At 39.0% G+C, this 21627-nt stretch overlaps 1 protein-coding gene across 4 annotated transcripts in view; it reads left to right on the plus strand.

The window, feature by feature from the left end:
• Window positions 1-20758, plus strand: part of LOC131859817 (uncharacterized) — a 144722-nt gene extending 123964 nt beyond the window's left edge. For all 4 annotated transcript variants that reach the window (XM_059213946.1, XM_059213948.1, XM_059213947.1 and 1 more), the window contains one exon: window positions 19912-20758. In XM_059213946.1, the coding sequence (XP_059069929.1) occupies window positions 19912-20217 (306 nt within the window). In that variant the 3' untranslated portion in view covers window positions 20218-20758. The remainder of the gene's footprint in view (window positions 1-19911) is intronic.
• Window positions 20759-21627: the final 869 nt, after the last annotated feature.

Below are 21627 nucleotides of genomic sequence, written 5' to 3' on the forward strand. Positions count from 1 at the left end.
GAGGACGGCTAAGCATCCCCGCGTGGATTGGGGACGTTTCCTACGTTTCCTGTGAATTCTCAGACATGAGCGATGGTGGCGGGTTGTTTCCTTGATGTCCAGCCATCCCCAAAATGCCTAGGGGATGGGGACATGTCCCCATGTATCCTTGAGGTATATATTTATAACTGAAATTGCCAACCATTGCTTGGTGATATTGCTGCAAAGGAATTTAGTTAAATCTGTGTTGCAAGCCAATCCATGAGGAAGACTTATTGTTGAATCTATGAAGTATTAATCTGTTTGACTTTGAATCTGTTATGCACAACATTTAATTATGCATTGGCCGACTTCTTTAAATGCAGAAATCAATACAAAGAGAAGCAGACTTCACTATGTCGATAAGGGTGGAAGCAATGACTTTATTTGTGCAGCTATCATAATTCAAAGATAACAAATCGAAAACATGAGTTTATAAAATATACTAAAAACTAGGTTGAAGACATATAAAATGCCATGTTAAGGAGTCGATGTTAAGATATGAAGAACAACGACTTGAGAATAGAGAGCATGTAATGTCCCTTCCTCAGGCATCTCAGACTTTAGTGGAGGTTGGCCTACTATTAGGGTCCCGTAGGTCAGCATGTGGTTTGAGGATCCAACTGGGGGTTGTGGAGCTCAGCAGGGAGCTTTACGGGCCTTTCACATTGGAGTTATGGGGTTGAATCCATGAGAAAAATTGAAATATTAAAGTTGGCCTTAAGGGAATAGTAAAAAGTGAATAGTAACAAAGAAACATAAGAGGAATGGTGAAAAGTTCCCCCCCATCTTAGTAACTTAGTTGTTTTTAAAAGGGGGCCAAGTTCACAATGAGGAATTAGACCTTCAATGTTATTTTATGATTTTTAGGCCAAATAGTAACCCCAAAATGGATCAAACTTTCTTGGAGAGGATAAAAAGGAATTTTGTCTATCATTTGGATTCATTCTTGTGACTTCATTTTGGAGAGCAGCAACAAACTTGAGGGTTTGAATAGCTTGGAGTTTCCAAGAACACAAATTTCTGGGAGAATTTGGAGATTTGGACGAAGACCCATCTCTCCTGGTGACAGGTTTTAACATCATCCAACTTCAGTGTGTAGTTGGCAACATTATTTGGGGTTCTAATTGCAAATTTACTAGCTTGAGGGCAGATCCTCTTCAACTAATTGCAGATCAGACCTTCTAGAGGTCACTACAACACATTTCTAGCATTATCTCAGCTTGCCGTTCCATCTTGGAAATAAAGGCATCAAACCCTAGGTTGTATTTGGGTTCTAATTGCAAATTTACTAGCTTGAGGGAAGATCCTCTTCAACTAATTGCAGATCAGACCTTCTAGAGGTCACTACAACACATTTCTAGCATTATCTTAGCCAACCGTTCCATCTTCGAAATGAAGGCATCAAACCCTAGGTTGTATTTGGGGTTTTTAACTAATATTGGAGATGATCTTAATATTCAATCAGCTGGAAATTTTGTATCAGACTTATATGCGCAGCTAATGGTATGTACATCGGCCATTTAAGTGAAAAAAAACAAAGTTACGGGGACATGTCCCCGACCTGAAAACCCCCGTCCCCGTCCCGGGGATGTTTGGGGACTTGGGGACGGCTAGGGGACATTTCCCCCCGTCCCCAAATTGCCCTGTATTTTGAGAGGATGTCCCCGAAATGGGGGGACGCCCACCCTAGCTTTTGGGGACGTCTGTATGTCCCGGGGACGGTTGGGGACGGCTGGGACGTCCCCAATTTGTCCCGGGGACGGCCAGATGTCCCCAATATCTAAGGCCCTTAAAAAATATTAAAAAAATTTAAAAAGTTGTATTTTCAATTTTTTATTTAAATTTTCTAATATCGGCCCCTTATTAATTCAAATTGTTATTAAAAATAAAAAAAATTAAAAGAACATTAATTAAATTTTAAATTTATTAATTTAATTCATAATTTTGACAATGAAACTATATGGCAGCAGTGTAGCCTTTGGGCATTTTGACACAGAGATTAGAAAATCGCCAAACTCGGCGAGTCAATAGAAAAATAACACCCAATGCCTTTATTAAAGAATAAGTTTTTTTGGCCTCACGGGGCGCTGCCCCTTGACCCCACCCTGTATCGTGACAAGGAGCGCGCAAGGGGCACTGCCCCTTGACCTCGCAAGGGGCGATGCCCCTTGACCCCACCTTGGGGGCGCTGCCCCTAAATCCCCATTGAAAAATATGGGGGGAAACTGCGTCGATAGAATTAGGGAAAATTTAACCTCCGAGTCTATTGATATGCATATTGACAATGTGAATGAATTGAAATTCTGATTTATGCATGCATAATTGCATATTGTCTATTGAGTATTAACAATGTTGTATGTTCAGAATTTACATTCTAAAATGTTTTCAACTTTTCATAGTATCATACACATGCTATATCCATGTTTTATTGTTTTCATATGAATATAATGTATGTATGCATGCTTTATCCATGTTTTCATATGAACATTTAGAATTTTGAAATTTCCTATATATTTTAAATTTTCCCTATATTTTATATAGCCGTCCCCTTTGCCGTGCCCCGCCGTCCCCAAATTTGGCAAAAAAATTTGCCGTCCCGGAAATGTGTCTCGTCGTCCCCTATTGTCCTCGTCCCGGAAACTCGGGGTAACTTTGAAAAAAAATCATCTTATTTGTTCTTTTTTGTGTGTTATGCATTATTCTATTTTTTATCAGCAGTTTTTTTCATTTAGCATTCAAAAATCATTCAAAAACACTCAAAAACCAAACAAAAACAAGAAAATCAGTCAAAACCCTTTTCATCATACGCTGGCTAAAGACTTTATCAGCAAGCAAACAATTGCAAAAACATCAAAGTTTGGAGCAGATTTGGTAAAGATTGGGTTGGGGGTCTGTTGATGTGTGTTTTATGCACATGCAAGCATCAGAATAAAATACTAAAGTATTTTACCATCTCTTGAACAAAATCACCTCAGATACTAAGGGTAAGATCAACTAAAATGATTCCAAGGTTTTGTTGACGTGTTTGAAATCGCATTGCTGCAAACTCCATACGGCCAACGCAGAATAGAATAGCCAACTGATTATCCTACTCTCTCTTGAGATAAGGAAGTCTATAATGCTGTTTTCTAAGTTTGATCAAAGGTGACAACCTCAAGGTTTCTTTTTTCAAGTCTTGACTGCGAGATCTCTCAGTGGCTTGATGTGTTTATGCTGGAAACACAAGGGGACTTACGTTAAACTGGGTAATTTATAGATAGGCTCCCCAGAATTTTTATGATCTTTCTATCAGATGATTTCGGTTAATTCGATACTGTTTTAATAGGACTGCAAATTTTTTGAATAAAAAGGGGAAAAAGGAGGGAAGGATAGAGAGGGAGAGAGAGACATGAACTGTAAATTCTAACTAAGATAGCAAATTCAGTCAAGCAGACAGATACCTCCAGGAAACCAGATTAAACATCACCAGCTACTTAAGCACAATGTTTGCATAAATCCAGTGCAATCTTCAAAGGAGAAACTAGATTTTCATATTATCAAGTACGATATTAGAACTTCGACATCCATAGTATGTATTTGATAACCGAACTAAGCATGAAAAGGTCCAGATTAACCATGCGAAAAGAAAGGCAATCAACCGTTCCATGGTGTGGACTGCAAGGATTCTATCAGATGCTTGATTAAAAAATGCTATGTAAAATGAATAGACATAACTGAAAGATTTCTAAATTAAGTGAAGAAGGAGACCATGCACTCACAAGGAAACTTGAAAACAGTCTTAATTCTTTGCATTAATTCCTGTAAATTTCTCCAGAGCTTTCACAACAATCCAAGAACTTCTTACAAAAAGAGGGAAAACCAATCCCTTAAATAGGCTTCAAAAAGGATGAATGGCCTAGATTTAATCTAAACAAGTGGCCCAGATTCATCCATAAAGCATGGCTGCCTATACCCATAAATGGGAGGCAAATATCAACAACCACCCCAAAATGGGTAATAACTACCCAAAAAGGGATAATTACAACAATTTGAAATAATCCAAAAAGGTGCATCAAATAAAGCTTTATATTTGTTGACCAAAAGTCAACTGTCACCTTTTTGTGCAAAAGTGCACTTTTAAGATTTAGAGGGAAAAAAACACTTTTGAGAAATTACTTTCTCTATTTTGGTCTCACACTCCTTTTCTAGAGATTGATCCTCGCCATGTAGGTATTCCCGCCATAAATCACGACTTGATGCTCGTTCCTCGCGAACGTATTCCTGGAACCTGATGCATAATTGGAAGAGTAGACTGAATGGAGGCATGGGAGGATGGCGAATTTTGTATTGCATGCCCTCGAGATACTGGTCCATGTGCTTTAAACCGTCCTTCCAGCTGGAGCGATTACGCTCAAAGCATAATATGTCTGAATGGAGCTGACCAGCAAAACTCAAGTCCTTAGTGGAATAGGAAATCTTATCTGTCCCCAATCTTTCTTCCCAGTCCGGTTGGATTGCATCATCGGACAAGTCATTTATCCATCCTGAAACCATTGATCGGAGGATGGTCTTACCTAGTTCTTGCATGTTTCCCAGAATCACTTCACATGCGTCGCTTTCTTTATCAATAATTTCTTAGGTGTCGTTCTTCATGGTGATGGTCTAGTACCACTCCTTAAGAACACTGACGCTATGAGGATCTAGGATGGCGGACAATGTGGGAATTTGCGTGGGTGTCCAGAAAAGAGCTCTCATGAGGGGAAGGGTAGTGGCTGCCACTTCATGCATGTGAAGGGATTCCTTCTTTACCTCCAATAACTTGACTAGAGTGAGCTCTCGATGGAGGGCCATTTCTTTACTTCCTTAAGGATCTGCTCTCCCTTTTTCTTGATGTCTTGCATCCATTCCTTGACGGCCTTTGCGGTGTCCCGTACTCCTTCAAATTCAGTTGTGGTCCTTTGCGCCAATGCTGTTGGGGGAATATGGGATTCAGAGGGATTGTGCAATGGCCTTAGGAGTTGATCGATGTATCCTTCGGCTTGCTCAGCACGGGCCCGATACATGTCCTTTTCCGCTGTGATCTCTTCGAGCTGCCTGAGTATATTCTGCACTGAATCCTTAAATTTTTCTTTTTCTTGCTCTTTGGTAGCTCGTCCGATGGGGACAGTTGTGATGCTATAATCTGCCAGTGTTATCTGATCTGCTGGCTTGTCTACGGGTGGGGTGGCAATATGAAGAGTGCGGTTCCTTTGCTCGTTTTTGGTCACTCTAGAATATGCCTTGGACTTTTTCTTCCCCTTAGCTTTTGCTTGATCTATACGCGAGAAGATATCCTCTAGATCAATGGGTGGTTTGGTGGCGGCCTTGTGCTGGGCTCTGGCAATCAGCCACTCTTGAGGCACTGTTTGGGTTGATGATAAGGTAAAGTTAGCATTCTGTTCTCTGACGTTCTCAGTTGACTCACCATAGATTTGCAGCTGTCTTGCCACCGAAGGAGTGAAGCCCTTTGCTTGTAGCTGAATTCTCCCCTATTTCGCTGAACAACCGCCTGACATCTTCATGTGAAGGTCGTTCTTCAGCTCTTTCGAGCTCATGAGTCTCGTCTATCCTTTGTTCTCCTTCGACGGTGGAGTCGTCTTTGGCTGTATGTTGGAGTAGCAACTTGTGACGGCTCTGTTGAGTAGGTTCATGCACTTTGATCCCCTAGGTGGATGGAATCTCTCCTTCTATTTGGTTACCCAGTTCGGTCAATTCGAGGGCCCTTAGCTCAGTGTCTAGCACATCGGGCGCAGGAGGATCATTGGCTTCAAATGCATCGATGTCGCTCTGGGAAGGCGGAGCAGGTATACAATCCAATTCTACAGCATCGTCGGACGAATTGGGATCTTTTGAAGATGAAGTGACCTCTAGCCTCTTTATAGGAATCTTTTCCCTTCTTGTTCTTTTGGACGTCCGAGTCCCTCTGCAAGCCTTAGCCTTCTTCCTTTTCTTTGGTTTCTCAGTTCCTTCCTGGGGTGCACTAGATGTTCCTTCATCTTTTGAAGACTGAGAATCGAGGCTGCCCATTAAGTGGTAAGTGAACTGGACTCCCTCATGGATTAGCCTTTCGATCTGCTGATGCAACCACTGATTTGTGTACCTTGTTGGGGCTGCCATGACTGCCTCGAAATCTATGATTGGGTCCTGGGACCAATCAACACCTGGCAAGAGATGCCTTACTGCTTCAAATTCTTTGACCTGGAGGCAATTCCCTGAATCTGTGAGCTGATCTGGGACTCGACGGTATTCAAAGAGTCGTATCTGCTGCACACTCAGTCTAGAATATTCCCATTGCCTGACTTCGTAGTCACCAGAGCAATTCTTCCAATAGTCTTCAACTGATTCCTTTTCTCTATATCTTCTACCATAGGCTCTTTTGGCCAGATTATCATGATCGAAATATTTTCTTGGAAAATGGTCCTGTAGGCCATAAGAGGCCAGCTCTGCAAGGGACTCCTCTGCTAGGGTAGGGGTCTTTAAGTGGACATCATGGTTGCCTATGATCATAGGAAATGCGAATCCAACCTGCTTGCTTTCTCAGAGTAAGATGCCGGCCGAGCGTGACTGCCTTGCAACCTCCATAAGAATTACTTTGTCGGTTGGATACCGTGGAAGTCGGAGGGGAGCACCATCGAAGCCAGCTATTCGGATGTAGGAAAACCTTGGGAATTGAATGAACCAGGCTCCATACCTTTGCACTAAAGTAGTAGCTTGCTCTGAGAGCCTTATGTGCAGTCCTCCCTGCATTAGCCTGACTAGGCGCATTGTGAAGGCGTCATTGACGCGTTCATACTGACCAATTGCATAAGCCGGGCTGTTCATTTCCCTCTGAGCTATATCTTGGTAGTGCAGATGCGGGTAACAATCATAGACTTTCACCTGACCGGGCCCATTCCCGATTTCACCTTTCATTATCAATCCTGGCAGTGGCTGGTTCTTGGCGAACATATAGACCAAATAAGAGGTCATGGTGAAATACTTCTTCGTTTCGAGCTCAATCAACTGAGTGTGGATGTTATCGCTTATGATCCGGGCCCAGTCAAACTTAGACTTTCTAGTGAAGACCTGCTCTGTAAAATAGAACATCCACTCTTCAAAGTAGCTGGACTTAGGAAGTCCCATGACTCGGCTGAGTAAGGTGACCATATCCCCATGTTCATTATGAAAATCACTCTTGGGGGTCTTTTTCACAATTCTGGCGCTTGAAGGCCTTTTCTCCTTGAACCATTCTTCGTTGATCAGTGCCTTGCATCGGGCCGGATTCATATCATATGCCCCTTGTGCTTCATCTATGGTTGTAGTTGTGGGATTGTTTGGAAAGGGGATGTCAAATGCATCACCAATGGCCTCAGGGGAGAAGTCGGCGATGGTCATATTTTCGAGGAGCACTAGTCTGGAATTCGGTTCATAATGCCGAGCAACCTCCACTATTAATTCATAGTTTTGTATCGCTGGAGGAAATCCTGCCGCTTGGGCGATGCCACTTTCCACCACCTGCCTAGGCCTGATGCGTTGGGTGAGAAGACCCGATTCCTGAAATCCTGAATATCGATATGGCCAAGGTCGGTGTCACCAATGTTGTCCCAAACGCTCTGAACCTTCGACTCCCTCAATCCTTTCAACCTTACGCGGGATATCTGATTTGGATGCTTGTGAGGTGTTGGCTGCAGCGGGCGTTTTTGATGATTCCACCGCTGATTTAGGCATTTATCCTGCACAGCTGGACACGGATTGCGAGGTGATACGAGAAAAGTAATGCGGGTTAGATAGCAAAATGCTCCAGCATGCCGAGATTAATTTAAAATTTAGATTGGACATGGGGCGATGTTTCTAGCTAAAAAGGGCTTGATCAATTTTAACCACAACATTCATGAAGATTTTTTGATTGCGCATTTATACTTAACATTTTCTGGATTTTAGACCAATTTTCAACAAAGACAAAGCATGAAAATTTTCCCAAGTTTGAAAATGCGATTTCTGGCTAAACCTTAGGAGTGAATTCTAAATTTCGAGTGCTTTGAACAACGTTTTATGAGCAAAAGAGATGCAGATTTCAAGAATTCAAGCATTTTGATCAAATTTTGCGCATTTGTCTATTCGATTTAAGCATTTTCAGATGATCATACGAGACAAAACGTACTTACTTGATGAGAGCGGATGGCGAGAGATTGCCCGACCTTGCCGCGTGAAATGAACGGACGATCCTGCAAAGTTTTGAATTCCAACGGTTATCTCTTTGATTTAAATTTTCGCAGTTGTTGGACAAAAGAGAATTTATCATTTTTAAATGGTTTTACCCTGGGTAATTGGCAATCTGAATTTAAATGATCAGGAAGAGATAATGTAGCGTTTCACCTTCTTATTTTTGGACCTTGGAGACTTTGGAGACCCCTTTGAAATTTAAATTTTGCCTTCCATTCAATCCCAATGGCAAACTTCGGAGTATTAACGCTTTCTTCTTTGCAAGTTTCGCAAATTTCGCGTTCTACATTTCGCGATTTGCAGGCTTCTGGCGAATTTCGGAGGTCACCGCCTTGGCAAAAAACTTCGGACCTAACACCTCTTCTTTTGCAATTTGGAAAGTTTGCGATTTTCACCTGCTGGGGCTTTGGGCGTTTGGTGGTTTTCGGAGTACCGACACTGTTTGCAAGTAAAACTTCGGACTTAAAAGATGATCCTGCAAATATGCAGCTTTGAAAGCTCTCACTACCTTGGAGATATTTTCGGATTTCAATGATTTCGCCAAAACTTCAGACCCTTAACTCGCTGTTGGCAACTTTGGACTAACCTCGCACTTCTGAATTTTGGAGCTTGGAATGAATTTAAACTCCCTTTCGTGATGACTTCAGAGTTCAACGCGCTTTGCAACTTTCGTTTTTAGATGCTTTCGCTATATAAAAAAGGGGGGCCTCGGACCTAAATGCCCTTCGTGATGACTTTGGACCTCAAACACGCCTTTCACGTTTCGCACCAACTTCGGACTTAAAAGGCGATTTGGCAAGTTCGCACCAACTTCGGACCTAAAAGGCGATTTGGCAAGTTCGCACCAACTTCGGACCTAAAAGGCGATTTGGCAAGTTCACACCAACTTCGGATTGGAGGAGGCTTTTTCAACTTTCGACGCCTTTTAAACTTTCAATTTCGCCCCATGGTCTGAAAATGGGCGTTTTAAGTGATTTCGGACCAATGCCCACTTTTGCACGATTTCTCCTTTTTACATTTTCGCCCCAGGGTCCGAAAATGAGGACTTAAGTGATTTTCAGGGCTTGAAGCGCTTTTGGCGAATTTCGGACCTCAAACGCGTTTTTTACAAACTTAACACACTTTTCATTTACCCCCTAGGGTCCGAAAAATGAGGATTTAAGGCGTTTTTCGGACCTAAGCTATCCTTTGGCAAATTTCGGAGTTCTCAGCACCTTTTGCGATGTATCATATTTTGAAATTTCGGAGCTAAGGTCCGAATTTGGGGTTTAAAGTGAATTTCGGACTTGGAGGAGGTTTTCACAACTTCCAACATTTCTCAAGTTTTGCCCTTGGGGTTCGAAAACAAGAACTTAAAGTGTTTTCGGAGCTTGAAGGTCTTTTGCAAGATTTCTCCTTTTTCGCATTCTCCAGTTTTCACTCCAAGGTCCGAATTTGAGCATTTCAAGTGAATTTCAGACCAAATAATAGATTTTGAATTTAGAAACTTTCGCCCTAGAGTCCGAAATTCGGCCCCCTGGGCGATTTTAGCAACCTTTTAAACCTAGTGAAATTTTAACTTGTGGACTCTGGGTCCGAAATTCGGTTCATAGGGCGATTTTGGGAACTTAAGCAAAATTTCAGACTCTAGACCAGTTTTCGCTAGGTCCTACAAATTTGGATTTCGGAGGCTTCAGAATTCTAAGGCATTTTGGCCAGGCGATTCGATCGTTCATCAGCAGGCGAAAATCATCCCTCATTCAAATCCCATAAACATTCGTGGGGAAAAACGACGACTTTGGTCCTCGTGCGACCTTTAGACGCACTGCTCTTGCTTGGCGGGTTTTGCCAATTCCTATTACCTTATGCCTACCCAAGGCGATTTTTAAAACTTCGAACAAACTCTCGGCACCCACGCACGAGGGCTAGACTAGCCAAGAGGATTCATCGACTCATTTCTTTGACATCATCACTTTATGGACCAGTCGCGGACTCGCTCGAGAAGACGCGAGAAACTCTGCACGAAACTCAGCAGGACAAAGACGAAAAGCTCAAAAAAACCAAGAAGGGGGACCCTGTCGGCGACAGGGAGTGTGTGCGACGCACAACAGGTTTCTATAGTCAAGTCTTGACGAGTGGGTAACTCAATGGTCGATGTGAATTGTTGTTTTCACTTGGGGACTTACACAATTGTTCAAATCAGCTTTGTTTATCATGAATAGGGAATGGGTGTGTTGATATCATGGATTTGGCAATGAAGCTCTTGACTAAATTCTAACAAGACTTTCTAAAAAAAGGCAAAAGGGAATAGGGTTAGGAAATCTATTCTAGGCCTAGAATGCAAGAAAAGGGTGAACGGATTCAATGGAATCAAACTAGGCAAGGTCTCACCATCATATCGAACAGATTTTGACACAAGCTTAGTGCAATCATCTAAGGTGTATTTCATAGATTTTTAAATTACTACCATCAAACATTGATACCATCCAAGTTGATGCATAACAATGGACGTATAATAATCGAAGTTAAGTTTGCATAAATTTCCAGTTGACCACGCACGACACACTTACAATCAGCAAGAGGCTAGTGGTATGGATTAATGGATTCCACATAAATACATTCAACAAATTCTTTCATTCAATCTAACATACATTGAAAGCAAATTCTAATCTAAAATTCTAATCTAAAATTCTAATCTAACTTGGAGGAATTGAGAACCTTGAATGCAAGACAACATTTAAACAAAAATCACCATCAAGTCGAACAAAAATTTATATTCAAATCTGCAGCATCTACCAACATATCTAAAAAATATCTCTTACAAATGATAGGAAATGGGGTATATATAGAGTCTCATACAAAATGGATGGCCAAGATTAAACCAAAATCACGGGCCAAGATCATACCAACAAAGCCCTAGAGTTGCCCTAATTAGGGTTTACATAAAAAATGGAGCCACTAACATATGGCCCAATAGAAAGACATCTAGTCATCAAATAGGGAATCTTCCAGAAGATTTCGTCCTGCATCCCTTTCTCTCACAACATAATCCAAGAATCTAGCTAATACAAAATCTAACTCCATGGAAATGTTGGGTAAGGTATCCTACTGTACATCAATCACATCCAACGCATCCGAGCAAGCATCCAAGGTGTTCTCCCAATCTGGCATGAGCTTCTGTGAATTGTGAACATGAATCAACAAAGAGACCAAGTCATCCTTTTGACTCTTCTTCAAAGAGTCCAATTGATTGAAGTACATGAACTTCATCTTGCCTCTCAATTCTGCTAAGTGTAAACCACTGGTTTCACTGACATCAACTCCCAATAATTCCTCAATTGAGGCAAGGATCTTCGATTGAATATCATGAATTGATCCTTCCATCTCTGCACAATTCTTTTGTGCGCTCTCATAAGTTGATTTCTTCATGGCTAATGAACAATACTAGCTTTCACAAGTCATTTCTTCATGGCTAATGAACAATACATTTCTTCATGGCTCATAAGTCGATCCATATTTCACAACATTGGTGTCGTTAGGGGTCATATGGTGTCTTGTGACACCATAAGACCCCTTAAGACACCAAATTGTGTCGTTAGGGGTCATATTGTGTCCTACGACCCCGTAAGACACAATATGACCCCTAACGACATGATTTGGTGTCTTAAGGGGTCCTATGGTGTCATATGGTGTCCCATGAACCCTTATGACCTCTTAGGACACCATATGGCCCCTAGTGACACCATATTGGGTCGCTTTGGGTCATATTGTGTCTTAAGGGGTCCTATGGTGTCCCAAGACACCATATGACCCCTAACGACACCATAGGACCCCTTAAGACACCAAATCATGTTGTTAGGGGTCATATTGTGTCCTACGACCCCGTAAGACACAATATGATCCCTAATGACATGATTTGGTGTCTTAAGGGGTCCTATGGTGTCGTTAGGGGTCATATGGTGTCTTGTGACACTATAGGACCCCTTAAGACACCAAATCATGTCGTTAGGGGTTATATTTACACCATAGGACCCCTTAAGACACAATATGACCCCTTAGGACACAATATGACCCAAAGCGACCCAATATGGTGTCATTAGGGGTCATATGGTGTCCTAAGAGGTCATAAGGGTTCATGGGACACCATATGACCCCTAACAACACCATAGGACCCCTTAAGACACCAAATCATGTCGTTAGGGGTCATATTGTGTCCTACGACCTAGGGGTCATATGGTGTCCATAGGGGCATATGGTGTCTTGGGACACTATAGGACCCCTTAAGACACAATATGACCCCTTAGGACACAATATGACCCAAAGCGACCCAATATGGTGTCATTAGGGGTCATATGGTGTCCTAAGAGGTCATAAGGGTTCATGGGACACCATATGACCCCTATGGACACCATATGACCCCTAACGACACCATCGGACCCCTTAAGACACCAAATCATGTCGTTAGGGGTCATATTGTGTCTTACGGGGTCGTAGGACACAATATGACCCCTAACGGCACAATTTGGTGTCTTAAGGGGTCTTATGGTGTCACAAGACACCATATGACCCCTAACGACACCATAGGATCCCTTAAGACACAAAATCATAACATTAGGGGTCATATTGTGTCTTACGGGGTCGTAGGACACAATATGACCCCTAACGACACGATTTGGTGTCTTAAGGGGTCATATGGTGTCCATAGGGGTCATATGGTGTCCCATGAACCCTTATGACCTCTTAGGACATCATATGACCCCTAATGACACCATATTGGGTCGCTTTGGGTCATATTGTGTCCTAAGGGGTCATATTGTGTCCTAAGGGGTCATATTGTGTCTTAAGGGGTCCTATGGTGTCCCAAGACACCATATGACCCCTATGGACACCATATGACCTCTAACGACACCATAGGACCCCTTAAGACACCAAATCATGTCGTTAGGGGTCATATTGTGTCATATGGTGTCCCATGAACCCTTATGACCTCTTAGGATACCAGATCACCCCTAATGACACCATATTGGGTCGCTTTGGGTCATATTGTGTCCTAAGGGGTCATATTGTGTCTTAAGGGGTCCTATGGTGTCCCAAGACACCATATGACCCCTATGGACACCATATGACATCCCAAAACTATCTATAACATCCTAAGCTGCTGATGGATCATCAAAATCGATCCTCTTCGCTGCATTGCTCGGCTCTGAAGGATCCTGCACAAGAAAAACAAACCATGATTAATATTAGTTATATTATATAATTCACATTCAAAAAGTTAACATAAAAATGAACTATAATTGAACTATTCATGTTTACCTCATCTCCACGTTTTCTCTTCAGCTTTGCAGGACTCTTGATGTATGTCTTCGGTAGAGGAGGTATGTTTTGAATATTTTCATACACAACGTACATATGTTCAGAAACATGACATTGATACAAGTTAGCATATAATTGTCATTGATAATAACAAATTATATCTACTAATCAAAAAATAAAATAAACACACATCTACTCGAGGCATCTCTTCTTCTTCTTCAGGTATATTGGGTGTAGTCATCAAGGATGTGAAGCCAAGAATTCTCTGTATATGTACACAACAAGTATATGAAACTATCAATCTATGTCTAGACATGTATAATCACTATAAGTTATTTAAACTATTCATTCAATCATATTTGCATTCGATTACCTTTCCCTTGTCTCCAACTGCACTACCAGATCCTAAATCACACTGCCCCGCACTCATGCTGCTTGTGCCCTACAAGAGTAAAATAAGATATACATGCAAGTTACTACATAATCTAATTAATACCAATATAAATGATGCGCATGTATGTACAATAAAATACAAACGACTAGGTGCAATAATATATGTACCGTCAAGCTATCGAGGCCAAATGAAATGGCCGACAAGGTGCCCTCCTGAATCTGTCTCAACTCATCCTCGGTCATCAACTGTTAAATAGACCATGTAAATAAAAATTAGTACTTAATATTATCTAATTTATAAATATTTAATTAAAATATAACATGAACTGCGAAAATACAAATCTTACCACTACATCATCAATGTATGATGATAGTGCCTCCTTGCCTCTAGCATGTGAGGACTCCCCAGGGTATCCTCCAGTCTGTGTAATAACATCTGGTGCATCATGCATCTCATGCACCTCATAATTTGCACTGTCCACAGGATGATCGACGGGCTGTCCTATTGGACCCAAGCATACGTGCCCACACATGACATAACTATGGGGCACACATGTGTGGAGCTGAGGATGACGTGTCAACGCCACCGGATGCACCACTACCATCAAGAGTAGGCTGAGCTACTGACGCAGCCTGAGAAACCAAAAGGCTACTCAAAGAGTGAATAGCCGATATGGTCCGTGAAGCCGCCTCACGAATGATATCAGGATGCTGCACTGCAGGTGGGGGATCAACAGGAGGAGGGGGGACATACAGGCCCTGGACTACTCTGACTGCCCCAGGTCTATTTTGGGGCATACCTAAACCTACACGCTGGAAAGGTTGGATGTCAAAGTAGTTCACATGTCTGTGTAAAACAAACTCAGCATACAATTTTTTTATAAAATAGAAGGGGATATCAAGATTGTTGTTGGGTGGTTTGTTGAAAACCATCCACCAACGATCCCAAATGTTTTTCACAATCCCATCATTTGTGCACCATTTGATAGAAAGTTTTTTTTTTTGGGATCTACGAGCTGACCAGTACGGGGATTGACAAACAATGAGGCGATTTCGGCTTTGGATATCTCAAGATCCTTGATATCCTTATACGACAAGCCATCTGCATATTTTTCCCTCATAGAATCTCGCCACAAAAGGGCGGCATCGTGCTCCTCAGTCATGGTTTCCATACTTTTTATGATCGACGTGAGAGGATCAAACATTGGGTTTAGACGAGGGATCCTACGATATACTTCTGTAATCCCCCTCAATTCATTCAAATTTTGTGCAATCAAATCCTGAATTGAGGGGGGGTTTGGCAAATGAGGGTTTGGCTGTTTCAGTTGTGGTTCGTTAGTGTTTTCATTGTTATCCCCCATTTTTAACCTAATTGAATGTAAACAATTAAATTTAGTTAACAAACTTAAACAATTAGGTATTTGATTTAAAAAAACCTAGTTTCCTTAAAAAAAACCATATTTTCAATGAAAAATCAAATGAACATTAACAAAAAATACAAAAAATGAATGAAAATGATTCAAAACGATAAAATTCTTACCTTTGAATCTATCTTTTAGCAATTTTTTGTCAAAAAATCGGATATCGGATGGAGAGGATATCGGATTGTGATGAAATCGCGCGGCCCGTGAGTAAAAAATGACTCACGGGCTGCCACTGTCAAAATATAAAAGTCTTAGAAAATCGGATATCCGATTTTTATACTTAAATTATTTTTAAATAACATATATAACATAATAATATATTATATAATACGTATTGTATTATATTATATATATTATAATATATAATATAATACGTATTGTATTATATAATATAATATAATATAATATTATAATATTATATTATATTATAATATAATATGATAATATATATAATATTATAATATAATATTATAATATATATAATATAATATTATATTATATAATATTATATTATATATTATATTATATTATAATATGATATTATAATATAATAATATATTATATTATATAATAGTATATTATAATATTATATTATATAATATAAGAGTATATTATAATATTATATTATATATAATATAATATTACATTATTATGTTATATATAATATAATATTACATTATTATATTATATTATATATATTATTATATAATATAATAATAGATTATATATTATATAATATGTAACATATAATATATTTTTAAAATTAAAATTACAAATAAAAATCAGATATCCGATTTGCATAGGTAATTACTAGGCCAAGGTGTACTGACACCTAAGCCAAGCGAAAAGTCAACACGGATTTTCGCATTTTTAGGCGAGTGAAGAAGGCTATTTTTTTCACATCGCCACTTTTTGACCCCCTTTGATCCTGCACTAACCCTATATTAACAATGAGCAAGAATGCTCAATAAATAGATTACAAAGATTTACAAAACGGAAAGTTTCTAAAATTACAATATATTACACGATTGAGCATTAACTATTAGCTTAAGAAAATATAATCTCAATACGCCTAAGGTCTGGAAGCACTATCCGCATTAAAATTAATGAAATCTCGTCACAAAAGTCTTGGTGGAAAATCGATAGGCATGAGGAATCATCTTTTTAATCCTCATTAAAGTCATCTGTAGTCCTAGTGTAAAATCGTGGGTTGTCAAGAGGATTTCCTACACTTCGCCAAATTTTACCATCATGGTGGAAAATCGCCCATGTCTCGATAATGAGTGGGGAAAATTCAGCTCCATCAGGAATCCAGTGGAAATTCACCACCAGTCAAGATTTTGAGTGGGGGAAAATCATGGGTCATCAGAAATGTGGGTGGAAAGGCACCTCCCGTCAGGAATTTTGACATTTTGACCCTTAGAACTTGGATTTTCATCTGGAATTTAACAGTTTAACCACTCAAAATCATCTGGACACTAATTTTTCAATAAAACGCATCGGGACTTGGGCAAATTTACCAAAATCTGAGCGAAACAAAAGGAAACCTATCGGGATAAAGTTTGAAATCAATCCGAATAACTTCCTACGAGCGAGAAAACAACTCCTAAAGGACCTGAAACACCTAGGCGCTTAAAAATCACCGACAAGGGTGTTCAAAAACACATTAACGCTCAAAAGGTCTAGACTTGGACAAAATTAGGATCATTTAAAATCTCAACTTTTACGCACTTGATCTTATAACTTCAAAACCCCTAAACGACAAATAGGCATGATAAAAAATCTGAGACTCGAGCATGGGAACTCAAAATTGCCCAATATCCTTGCAAACCCTAAACTAACCAACACAGAAAGTAGCAAAGAGGGGGTCCCCATTTGCAATGGAGCGATGTGTGAAAAGGTCACAACAGGATCTTTCAGAGCAGCAATCATATCTGTAAGGATGGCATTTGAGTAAGTGTAAATCGATTGTGCAAGTCACAGGGATAAGAATTCTTCTGTGGATTTATCTCAGGAGAAAGGGTAATCCTGGATTCTCTCTTTAAAGTGGTACATCTATTGATTTCAAATATGGAGATCTACTTCAAACTGACTTCATGGATTTCTAAGCTGGAGCACGAAGACATTCCTCATAACCTGGTATCATGACACGAGTGGAAGATATCATAAGTTCAAGCCAAAGAAATAAGACAAAGCACAGATTATGGACGATGGCATAAAGAATTTGATAATGATGTTGGTCGATTCAATAAGATTCATTTGGTCACCCAATCTAAGGACAAAGATAAGTTTAAGCAGCGATTAATGGGATGTGCTTACATGATCTGCCACACAGCTAGTTTGGATTCACTTTATTATGCTAGCCGATTCTCAGTAGATCTAATAGATCCATGTTTGAATTAGCACTCAAAGTCAGCGATGCTATTGGAGCGTAGCGATTATCATGTTAACAAACATTATTAATGGTAGATAATTAAGAGTCAGCAAAACCATAAGATGCAATTTATTTGATAAAAAGAGACACCTTCAAATGATGCGTTTCATATCAAAATGAGAACCATAAGTAATGACCAAATTAGTAAGAGATATATTCGATCCATTACAAGGTATATTTGTGTTAAAGAAATAGTGCAATTTGTTTAGGAATGCAATATGAAGAGATATGACATGTTTTTAAAAAGGTTGTGACTGTTTGGAGGGGAATGTCTCTAAAGGAGATGAGAAGATATATAAGAAAGATCAAAAATCACTTTTAGAATGCGTGTAGAGTGTGCAAGAAGAAAAGAAGACATATCTGATCTTATACACCAGCAAATAAAGGATAAATATCAAGAGGATTATCTGCAGATTATATAAGCAAATTGTAAGTTGTTGAAAGGCAGACTTTAATAAACATATTTGTTTGCAAAGAATTAACTCTTGTGAAACATTTTGCCTCTCAATAAGGGTCACATTCCTTGAGAAGAATTTGAAGATATAAGAGGAAGGTTGATTAGAAGTAAGAAGTATGTGGTGTGTTAAAAGTATACCAAGCATATGCACCAAGGGCATTGACGTGAAGGGAAGATTGCTGATTTGATGAAGAAGATATATAATATTATTGCAGATTTGTGAAGACCTGTATTGGCAGATTTATAAAGAGATTCTTGAACAGACATATGAAACATATGCAAGTAGTGTTTTTAAAGATAAAGCAAGCAAATACATCAAGTCTTGAAGAGCAAATTTGTTAGAAGGATAAGAAGTGCATAGCCTATTTGTGAAGAGAGTTTTGTGGCAAACTTGTGATCAATTTGAGAAGGTAGTTATAACAAATTGAAGAAGAGAACTATAGCATAATTTATGAAGATCAAGATCATCCATCATCTGTTGTAGAAGCAACATTGACGAGGTGGAAATTTGAATGAGGGGTTGGTGCCTCTAGCGGAGTTGGTGCTCATGAAGTGAATGAAGGGTTGGTGCCTCTAGTGAGTTGGTGCTTACAAAGTGAATGAGGGGCTGGTGCCTCTAGTGAGTTGGTGCTCATGAATTGAATGAGGGGTTGGTGCCTACAAACTTGTAAAAGAAGATTTTATATAAAAGCATTAATTTGCCGTGGTTTTTTCCCATTAGGGTTTTCACGTATATCTTGTGTTCTATTTGTGTTAAATGATAGTTAGATCTCATGTGAATGTTAATATGCAATGAATATGCTTTGAGATTAAGTCATATGCATATGATATCGTTATACTGATTCATACGCTCCCTCAGTATAACTGTGTGCTCATCAATCACTTGTGTCTTTTAACCATGGTAAGAAAAATAAGCCAGACAGCTTCAAAATACGAGTTAAACTAGCTTTAGTTCACTAAATTTAGAATTTGTTAGTGATTGAAAGGAATGCACATAAGAGAACACTTTATTGTTTACACACCTTTGATTCTATACAAATATCTAGTAGAAGACAGTAGAAAGATCTGGATACCATGGAATTGAGCATTTCATAAAAGGGCAGTTGTCCAACAACTTTATTTATCTTTTTGTCCAGGACCTAGACAAAATGATGTGCTTTGTTTATGACACATTAATACAGCAAGATGCTGAATTGTATGGGGAGGAATGTTGTATGAAATTTGGCTCTATAACTGAGGACTTCAATTCTCTGCTTTTTTGGAAACTATTTGAAGCTCTAAAGTTGTGCACTTTTCAAGAAATATGTTTTTGAAATTAAGCTTTTCTTATTTGTTTCGAAGGCTTTTCTCATGAGGATGTCACGAGTAAAGCCTTGGTCTCTATTTGCCCCTTTTACTGACTTTGTCATTTGTTCTTTGTTTTTATAAGGAACCTTCCTTTCACGGGATTTTTTCTTATTATATCAATATTGTTTTTGTGTATTCTGACTTGTCGAGGGCTTCCCCTCCTCCCTCATCTACACTTAAATATTTTGTTTTATAGCATGATTGTTATCAGAGCGAAGAAATACAGAAGAAAGTAACATGATAGTCTTAAAATTTAATACTTAAAAATTATAATTGTTGAATCGGAGTTTACATATATACTGATACAATATCTTTTGCAGGCTCTTGGGACAGGAGTTTATTCAGTTGTGAACATTAATATTCCGCATGTTTTGATGCACTGTATACATGAAAGCAACATGCTAAATCTTAAAACTTCAAGAACCGTACAAACACATGAAAATGAGACACTGACATGGGTCACATGGGGTAGAGGCACTCTGCATATGCCTGAGGTCTTAAAGTGGAAGATACCTGCGGGAAATCAGTTGCATGCACATTTTGTGACGATTGTTACTTCATTGTCAGCCCTAGCATCCATTGTGGCCATAATTTTAGCTTCGTTGTACTCTTTCCATTATTCTTGACATCCCAGAGAATTTGGAATTAGTGCTTGGATGAGATTTCTTTTGATATGTCAATATGTTACAATATCGAAGTCAAAACATGAATGAGTGATTCCAACCAACTTATTGATAAAGATATGAATCACAGATGGATGCTAATGGAGTTCTACTTTTTTATGGAGCCTTGAGGAAGTGTGGCTAGGATGGTCCTTTGGAGGCAGCAGTTTTATGATAGCCCCTTTAGGATACCATCTTACGTGTCTTGTATTTTCAGTGATGGTCCCTTGAGGAAAATCTGAAAGTAGGTTGATATGAGATCAATATCCAGTTATCACAACCATATGGTTATTGTTGAGTACATGGAGGAATAGTTATGCAATGTTAACAAGCAGCTTGTTAACTCCAACTGGTTGATTAATCTACCATTTAGTGGGCAGTAGATCTTGTTTATAATTTATTTTACTCTAGATCCATTCAAAGTAACTCTGTTTGAACTGATTTCTTAACAGTGATCTTCCTAATTACCTCATAGTTAGAAGCATGCAATGGCTTACTTCGGCTGCTATTCAAGTTTCTTGCTTTCTTCTGTGATTATCTATTCCTAAAACACGTAGATACATAAGATCTTCAAACGTATGTAAATGAAATGTTGTTAATAATTAATACATCTTGTAATAAAAGCTGTCTTTCCAAATATTTTGTAAACTGCTTATGTGAATAACAAAACAAATATCAAAGTACTTGTGATAATGAACCAACATCTGATAATAATCTACTACCATAGACTATGAAGAATGATTTTTTTAAAAGCTTTGTTTTATGAGAGCGTTTCATATGGACATCACTGTATATTGGTATTATATTCAGACAAATATAATATCCTATGCTTGATGTGTTACAGAATAGTTTCCAACTTAGTTGAAGCTAATTTTCATAAAGAAAATGAAAAGATTTAATTGTTTTAATAATGACAATCATTTATTTACAAAATAAATCCAAATTTGCGAGTATATTATCTTCTTTGCCTTCCATTTTAAGAAATGCATTTATTTTTATTCAAATGTTTGGATTTGGAATAAAATGTTGTAATATTTGGCAGGCAAACAGTGTAGTATAATTTTTACATGTTGGGTAAAAACAAGTTTTGTTAACTATTTTACCTATTCCTAGCATTCTTCCATTTGGGCTGAGGCATTGCCATAGATTTTGTACAGTCCTATCTAAAGTGTATGAAGGGCTTGGCTCCTTTGTTAGGCTTGTGCTGAACTATTAATTCTAGAAAATAACTACTAAAGCAAAATGAACACGTGCAAAGATAACTAGAACTAATTTATTCAAAGAATTTTATCACTGCAAAGCTATGAAATTATCATATCCCCTTTTCTCAAAGATTTTGGTTTGTCTTGTAAGCCCATTTCATATGGGCCATGG

This window comes from Cryptomeria japonica, chromosome 11 (genome assembly GCF_030272615.1).
Source record: "Cryptomeria japonica chromosome 11, Sugi_1.0, whole genome shotgun sequence".
Classification (NCBI taxonomy): domain Eukaryota; kingdom Viridiplantae; phylum Streptophyta; class Pinopsida; order Cupressales; family Cupressaceae; genus Cryptomeria; species Cryptomeria japonica.